This window comes from Aplysia californica, unplaced genomic scaffold (genome assembly GCF_000002075.1).
Source record: "Aplysia californica isolate F4 #8 unplaced genomic scaffold, AplCal3.0 scaffold00126, whole genome shotgun sequence".
NCBI classification, from domain to species: Eukaryota; Metazoa; Mollusca; class Gastropoda; order Aplysiida; family Aplysiidae; genus Aplysia; species Aplysia californica.
Genome location: NW_004797396.1, coordinates 900,136 through 908,800, shown reverse-complemented (window position 1 = coordinate 908,800; position 8,665 = coordinate 900,136). Strand labels below are relative to the sequence as shown.

The 8,665-nt window shown below is 47.6% G+C and overlaps 1 protein-coding gene across 1 annotated transcript in view; it reads right to left on the bottom strand.

The window, feature by feature from the left end:
- LOC101847716 overlaps positions 1-8,665 on the bottom strand; it is a 60,283-nt gene that overhangs the window by 24,427 nt on the left and 27,191 nt on the right. The window contains exon 2 of the mRNA XM_005096337.3: positions 898-5,464. Within this exon, the coding sequence (XP_005096394.1) occupies positions 898-5,464 (4,567 nt within the window). The remainder of the gene's footprint in view (positions 1-897; positions 5,465-8,665) is intronic.

The window sequence follows — 8,665 nt, the reverse complement described above, 5'->3', positions numbered from 1 at the left end:
TGTGTGTGTGTGTGTGTGTGTGTGTCATTCATATGTAGCACCATGTGTTAAGCAAACTCACTCCAGTTGGTTCGAATGCAATTCTCTCTCCGACTATTACGGATCGATAATTGAAGTTCCTGGGTGAAAAACGTTGACCAAACAATCTTATGTCAAGGTGTGTTATAAAACGCGGACTTCTGCTAACTGATTTATAATCTCTCGCCCAAAATAAGCAGGAAGAATTTTAACAGGACGGGAAACGGGCATCGAATCGAAACAACCTATGGCACACAGAGGCAGAGAAAGATGAACAGACTGACAGCGACTTAAAAAAGAAACAGGACAGCTTTTTTGGCTTCAAATAAGTGAAGTAGCAAGTGCCGAAAATCATGGGTGCTACTAGAGAATAATATACAAAGAAAGGAAGGAGGAGATAAAGGACGATAGATGTTTGATAGGAAAGAAGAAGCAAAACGCAATAGAGCACCCGCTAACCATAAAAAATTACAGCAAGTCATGGTGAGAGACAAGTAGGCAAATTTAAATAACAACAGACAGACAGACAATGAGTTGTGGATAGAGACTAGCCAGAAAGACAACGGTCATGTTTAGACAGGAACAGGTTGGTTAATTAGGAAGAAAGTTACAATGAAGACAAATAAGAGCACACCATACAATTTTAGAATAGCTTTAGTAAGAGTTTTACGGCACTCGCTACGCAAATAGGTCACATACTTGCCGAAGATTAAAGATGTTGCACATGGCACTCAACGGAAGGAAGAAGGAAAGATAAGGACGATAGATGCTTGATAGGAAAGAAGAAGCAAACTAACGAAAGTACCCGCCAACCACCAGAAGAACACAAACAGAAACCAAGTACATGCACACCGTAAACACGGTTATGTAATAACTTACCTTTTTCCGCTGAGGAGGTCTGTCTCCATCTGTGTCCGAATACAAGGTGCAGGTAGAACACGTTGACGTTTCCGAAGAGACGGAGGAGGCGGAGCTTGTACGTCGTAAGTCCTGATGAGGTGCTAGGAAATTGGGACTTCCAGAAGTACGGTTTCCATTGAAGGGGCTTTGGGGAGACAGGCTACGGAAGGAGGGGCTACTGCTGCCTGACGAGGTCGGAGCGATGGACTCGGTATCGCTGTCGCCCAATAGGAAGACGGGGCGGGACGGGACATCACGGAATTCAGGGTGGAGGAATTCATTGATCGGTTCGCTGTGATCACTGACGGTAAAGGCGGGTATGGGGGAGGTCACTTGTCCGTCTCCGTTCATGTCCAAAAGCAACTGTCGTTGCTGTTGCTGTTGTTGCTGCTGTTGCTGTTCCTGCTGCTGCTGCTGAGTAAGTTGAAGGAAATGACAATGGTGTTGATGATGTTGGGAAGATTCAATAGTTGTATCATGGTAGTGCTGGCTGTCGGTATTTTGAAGGTAATTTTGAGAGTTCACGTTATCGACATTTGAGGTCTGATATTCGGATTTCCGAATCTTTGGACTCATTATGAGCTGACGCGACGAATCTATAGGTCTGAAGTCGGAGGGCTCTAGTGCCTCCAGAGATATAACAGTCGGGTGGGAGGGGAGTTCATCGCTGGAAGAGTTGGTACGAAAAGATGAAAACGAAGTCTGCCAGTTGTGAATGGAACTCCTTTCAAGGCTGGACGGCAACGAAGAGAGTTGGTCTAGTGAGGTGAGTGACCTGCTTGAACGCTGGGCTTTCAAGGGTTCACCGATGAGGTCCAGGGAGTTGTTGCTTTCGTATTCTCGGCCAGGGAAACCATGCTGGAAGACTTTGTGTGACGCGCTAGAAGTGACGGTTTCCCCGTGCTGTCTGTGTGTAGGAGAGGTGGGAACAGACTTGGAGACGCCCACATGGAACCCGAGGGGGGTCCGATGTTGAGATAGAAGTGGGCTGCGGTTGTGATCAGATGAGTCGACCGCTATATTAGGGTTATGAAGTACAGAGGGCACGACGAAATCCGAGGGTGGACAATTGTCGTGTGTATGACTCGAGATATGGAGAGAAGGTGGTTTCGGTATTCCTACACGACCCAAAGGGAAAGGTGTTGAAGGGCGATTCCCTTGGGGAGAAATGTCAGAAGGTTTTGGTTGGAGTGGACATGGCACGTCAGAGGTTGACATATGAATAGCTGTGTTTGAAGGATCTGACGGGTTTACCGGGGAGGACAAAGCGAGGTCTGTTGTTTGAATCTTCTTCTGGTGAAGATGTGACAGTGAATCGAGATTGCTTACGTTTCGCCAATTTTGCAGCCTCTGAGAGCGTACAAGCTTTTGTTGGGATGGCAGTCGTTGTTGTTGTTGTTGTTGTTGTTGTTGTTGTTGTTGTTGTTGTTGTTGTTGTTGTTGTTGTTGTTGGCTATTGTGATGCAGAAAAACATCATTATGGTGGCGCAGCTGCTGATGCTTCAACAGCTGCGGTTGCTGTTGCTGCTGTTGTTCTGACGTTTTTTCAGATGTGGGAGGAGGGGTATAGAGTAATGGAAATCGAGGTTGGTGTTTTGCCAGGAACTCCACAAAGTCAAGGTCATGATCGTGGTCATCATCCGGGGGCCCCATGTCAACAGCTGAGTCCGCATTGCTGGACTTTGTGGAAAAGACGCTGCTTATGCTGCCGATACTACTGCGCGGGGATAAAGGGAGCTTGGACAAAATCTGCTGTGGGTCGTCTAACGGGCCGAGAGTTCTAGAGCCTGCACCACCCTGTTGTCGCCACGACGGTGTACGACTGACCGCAAGGAAATCCAGGTCGCCGGAATGTCCCGCTGATGAAAGAGACGGGGTGTCCACAGCGGGGTCCTGGTGAGAGCAACCTGCGGTCAGATCGCCACTGCTTTCATCTGACCATGAGGGTGGACGAGGCGACGACTCGTTATTCTCGTCTTCTCCAGTGACGCAAATTGTAATCCCTGAATGCGGCATAGCATCCTTTGCTCCATCGTCTCCTCGATCCGCCTTAGCTGCATGTGCATGAACTTCGGTGATTTGCGAAGTTGACTCGGTATTCGAAGCTTGACCACGGCTGAGGTGCAGATGTGAGCATAGCTGGTCTTTGTGGGAGGAGCAGCAGTAAGGACAACAAACATCACTCGATCTCGGAGGCAAATGCGAAACTGCAGCTTCTAAAACTCGATCGTTTTTCGCATTATAACCAGCCACTGAGGCGTCAGATTGGTGTTGCATTTCTTCATGTTCTGAATCGGAGCGGAGAAGACTTATGTCTGTGTTTATTCCCATGGATGACCAGCGCCTTTGAGAGGATTTAATGGACAGTCTAAAGTCATCATTATCATCGCAAGTTGACGACTGCGTGCTTTTAAATGAAACAGAGGTATCATCCATGGGATAAGACAGGGGACAAGTGCTACACCCGGCCTCTGACCTCTGCCCTGTGACGTGTTCGTTGTCGTCTGGAAACGCCCAGTCCCTCTCTGCCGACTGCTGCTCTCGCTGTAGCCTCATCACGGACTTCAGCCACTCGTCAAGTCTCGGTTTGGTATCTGCAGGTAAATGAGGCACCGACCGTGCAGATCGGATCACGTGGATCTTTCGGCCCCCTTGCCTCCCAGATTTCTTATCCTTTTGCGACACGCTGCTCAGGTTAATACTCGCCGTCGACCTTTTCTTGGCAAAGAGCAGCGAATCGCTGGTAAGTGGCGCCGCGGATGAATGGTCAGCCGGCTCTGACACGGGGCTCGGGCACACGGCCACACTAGAGCTACGAGACGGGGAGTCCCAGTCCGGGTTGGTGGTGGAGCTGGCGCAGTCCGAGAAGCAGCCCGGCGAGGTGCTCCGGCTGAGGAAGTGCTCGCCCCCAGAACCCTCGGAGTGACACTCGGTCGCCCGGAGCCGCCACGAAGACTGGTGCTGCTGGCTGGGAGCTTCGCGGTCACAGAGCACGACGTCGTTGTCGTTGTTGTTGTTGCTGCTGCTGTTGTTGCTGATGCTATTGTTGCTGCTGCTGCTGTGGCTGTTGCTGCTGTTGTTGTTGTTATGAGGAAGAGATTCAAATTGCACCGGGGAGGAGGCAGACGACTCAAAACAAGGAAAGACCACCTCGCTAGGTCTGCTTCTGTGACTGCTGCCCTCTGTGACGTCACACTGACGAGAGTGGACATGATCTGACGACGAAAAAGAAGGAGGAAGTCTTGCACGCTGGTTTGTGAACGATGGGGCGGAAAGATCACAGTGGAGATTTGATGACGTCGTTGAAGACGCCGCGACGGACGGTGACGGCGACGGTAACGGTGACGGTGATGGTGACGGTGACAGGGACAGCGATGGTGACGGTGGGGGTGTTCTCGGTAAAGGCAGAGATGGGAGTATTGGAATTGATTGCAACGAAGACGGCCACTGAGACAGGCGCAGTTCTGGGGAGGAAGAAGTTTCTACGGGATCAGAAGGAGAAATTTTATTTTGGCGTGCTACAAGTGAAGGACGGTGTTTACCGCTCTGTGAGCTAAATGTTGCTGGATAATTTGATGGCACCGAAACAATGACTTTGGGAGTAGTTGTGCGGGATGGGGGCGACGAGATGTGTGTTGCTGAAGAAGAAACAATGGCGACAGGAGCACGTTTTGACGTTGATCCTGACGTTGAAGAAGGCGTGGTAGGAAGGGGCGTGGCAGGAAGGGGCGGGGCGGAGATTGAAGATGAAGCATGGGTCAAAGTGCGTGCTACGAGAACTGTTGACGACGCTGGATAGTTGAACGACGAGGCGACAGGGGAAGAAGGTGGAGACAAGAGAGGCCTAAAAGAAGAAGGTAATTCCGTTGCTATGTCGGACACAGCATCAATGTGTTGCTCACGACGCCGTGTGGCGAGCTGTAAGAACGAACTCGTGGAATCGGAAGAATCGGAGCCGAACCGGCGTCTGAATGGAGCGGCACTGGACGAGCTGGGACGGGTGGCATAAAGGACTTGAGGGCTGGCATCTTCGACAGGCAGTACACGACCAAAAGAATGACTCGAAGCATTTCCGATTGGGGAAGCAACGACAGCACTCTTGCTATTATGACTACCACCCTTTCTTTCATCACCGGCAGGCTTACTAGCTCTACTTGAATCATCCACATGTCGGCCCCTGACCTCCGACGAAGCTGAAGGAATCTTCGAGGGAAAGGAACTGGACCCATGACGATGATGCGCAGCTGCAGATTTAACGCCCCTGCCCGCGATAACAGGACCGGCAATTCTCCCAGGCCGCGGGGAAGGAGCTCGGGTGGGGTGGTGTGGCGCCCGGGTTCGACACTCGTTGTCACTTGCCTGTACTGCAGCCGCATTCTCTCCCTGCCTGCTCCGCTCAAAGAACAGTAGCTTCTGGTAGAACGCCGTGCTGCTGCAGTTTCCTGTTGACCTGGATCGGACTCGCTGACTGCGGCAGTTTGGAAAAAACGGCTCGTTAGGGTCATCATTTCCGTCTGGAGACTTGCTAGTCTCCGCCATCACTGGTCTGTGGACACAAGGACACGACAGTTAGGAATATGTAGATCCTTTTAGTGAACTTTTGTAGGAGGTCAGTGATCATGGTGGGCCATTGATGACATTTCTGTTTCTGTTGTTATTGTTGTTGTTGCTCCTGTTGTTGTTTTTGTTTTTGTTTTTGTTGTTGTTATTGTTATTGTTGCTGTTGTTGTAGTTTTTATTGTTGTTGTTCTTTTTGTTGTTGTTTTGGTTGCTGCTGCTGTTGTCCTTGCCGTTGCTACAATTGCTGTGAATACCTCTGATTGAGTCTACGGGAGAAACTGACAAATCCGTCCTATAACTTTGGTATAGTTCGAGTAACGAGAAGCATGGGACACAATAACAGTCACATACTTCTTAGATAACACAAGATGAACAGACAGATAAAATACAGGAATAGTTAAGAAATTGAAACTACCAATGGTGTCGCCCCCTTCCCCCCGCTCTAAACCAACAACTTCCAGAAATTTAACGTAACAATCGACATCACAATAATGCTTCGAAGCAACATACCCGGTCCTGAAACTATCAGTGACGTCGCCCCCCCCCCTCTCCGACCCCCCCAAAAACTCAACAAAACAACCATCAGCATCGAGAAATTTAACTACAATTGACATCAGAATAATACATAAAGCAACACATCCGATCCTGAAGGAGCTGAGACGTCTGTTTTTCCAGCAACTGTCGGCATACCAATCAATAAATCTATTGGGTCATTTCATTCATCCATCGGCTAAAAAATTTCAAACACTCTTTCATCTATCAATCAATTCATTCATCATTAATTTCCCCCACCGTTCGCTCATCTAACAACCCTTTAATCAGTCCAACCGTCCACCCGTAAATCGGCCCATAAAGCATTAATTCATGTAAAACATGTAGCCACTTGTCCGCTCATAACGTACCTTGTTCATGCGCATTTCCCATTTCACTGCGAGACAGCTACGTAATAATTTATTGCAAATATAGAACTCACTGTTGAAAATAATCAGGAAAAAGACAAATGCAGTTTTTTGGGGGATACCTGAATAGACAACAAGGTCTTGAAAATCTAGCTCTCACTGGCAAAATTGAAAGCAAACGAGGCAGGGGAGGGCCAAGAGCAACCTACTTGGAGAACCTAAACAAACGGGTAAAGGGAAAGATCAGAGTAATGTAGCTGTTTTAAGAGCATCGGACCGAATGACTGAATTGAGAGCCATGATCGTCGATGTCTGTATCAGATCTGGCACTCGATGATGATGAAAGAACTCCTTTCTGCAAGCAGTGTGGGGAAAGCACGGTCGATTCCTGAAGAGCACATTCGTGTCAAGGGGCTCTCGTCATCTAGATGTACGGTGTTCGCATCTCATTCAATAGGTCTCGGGCTCGAAACCCAAATGCGACGGTAAAATGTTCTTCTTTTACATTTTCTCCTTTCACCTCCTGTCCTGATTTGTAACCATGTTCTGTCACCTGCTTTCGTCTCCACTTTCTGCCCCTCCCCTTTTGTCCCTTTCCTCTAGGCTCCTGACTCTTTCAGCAGCCTTTCTACTGCCACTCCTAGCCTCTTTCTTACTGCTGTCTTTCAGCCACACCCTTGATCTTATGGTAGGTAAGATTGAACACCTAGTCTTCTCGGATAGGGGCAAAAAAATCTCAGAGGTCCCATATGCACGTTAAGCACGATAAAGATCTCTTGGTGGTCCTGAAATCGTTAAGAGTAGGCTTCGGCCCCCACCCGACAAAATTTCAAAATTAATTCCTACCAAACTGAAAATGTTTAATGTGTCCCGCGCACTCATATTATGACCTTATGCAGTTGTAAGCGCCGTGAAACACTTACCAAAAAAAAAAAAAAAAAAAGATAAAGAGCTACCTTCCTCCAGCAAGCAGTGAGGACAAAACACGGTCGATTCCTGGAGACGGCATCCGCGTCACCACAGAGGAAGGAAGAGAGATACAAACAAGGGAGGCAAGTCCACTTTGTGTCAAACCATCAGTGGGATTTGCTCCAAGAGCGACAGGGAGGAAGAGAGGAGGGGGGGGGGGGTCGCGAATTGAAAGAAAGATAGACAGGTGGGAGAGAAAAAAGAAAGAAACAAAAAAGAGATAGACATGTCGAAAGAAAAAGAAAGAAAGAAAGATAGAAAGAAAGAAAGAAAGAAAGAAAGAAAGAAAGAAAGAAAGAAAGAAAGAAAGAAAGAAAGAAAGAAAGAAAGAAGGTTGTCTCAAGGTCTTTAAGTTGTTGTTTTTTCTGAACGTATTGGTGGGTAAAACAAACGTGCAGATTAAAATCTGTCTTTTTGACGATGAAATTGAAATACTAACTAAACGTTCTGCGGTGGTGCGCTTTGCTCCTTTTTCCTAGGAAACATCCATGGCCATCATTTCCATCCGCCTTTTTTGTGTGGTTTTTCCCCCTCTTATGTAATAACTCTAATCTTCGGCACTTATATGACCTTATTGAGTTGCATGTTTTGTAAAACTCTTATTAAAATGTGTTTTTAAGAAATTAAAAACGTGCTGCAACAAAACAGGGAATAGGCCACCGACTTGTAAGAGTTGACGGTGGCTAAAACGACCTGATGAAACGTACGAGCTATTCCAGTAATAACAGCTCGTCTTTCAATGTCGGGCGATGATCAATAAATCTGCAGAGGAGAATATTTCTATAGCGAAAAAAGAAAGCATTTTAAAAATTAAAGGTCACGGTGACTTGTGGCTTGAATTGAAGGGGAAAAGAACTGGCACCCCCACCGTAAAACAATGACGGACTTCACGTGTACGCTGTTAGTTCAGTTGGCGTCATGCTTTGGAATAGTGCAGGTGACTCTCGTTCGAATCCCCCAAGGACTGTTTGTGAACTTGGATTGTTTGGAGAATCTCATGGCTCCCTGAAATTGATGTACAGAAATATGGGAAGACACGGTATACCATCAACAGGCTAGTCCAGGATAAGGAAAGGTGGAAAGTGTTTGTTCGAGGCCTTTACCCTGATCCAGGGAGAGAAGGGCAATGATGATGATGAAGGGCTCTCCGCCTACTTGGCTCTGTATTGGAAATGGATCGATCCTTTAAGGATGTCTCAGATACTAAGTTCACCCACCGTGCCATAATTATATCTGATCAGCAGCAGACCAAAGACAAAGCTGCTGAACATTTCACACCATCACACACAAATCAGCAGTACGAAATTGTTTGGGGGGGG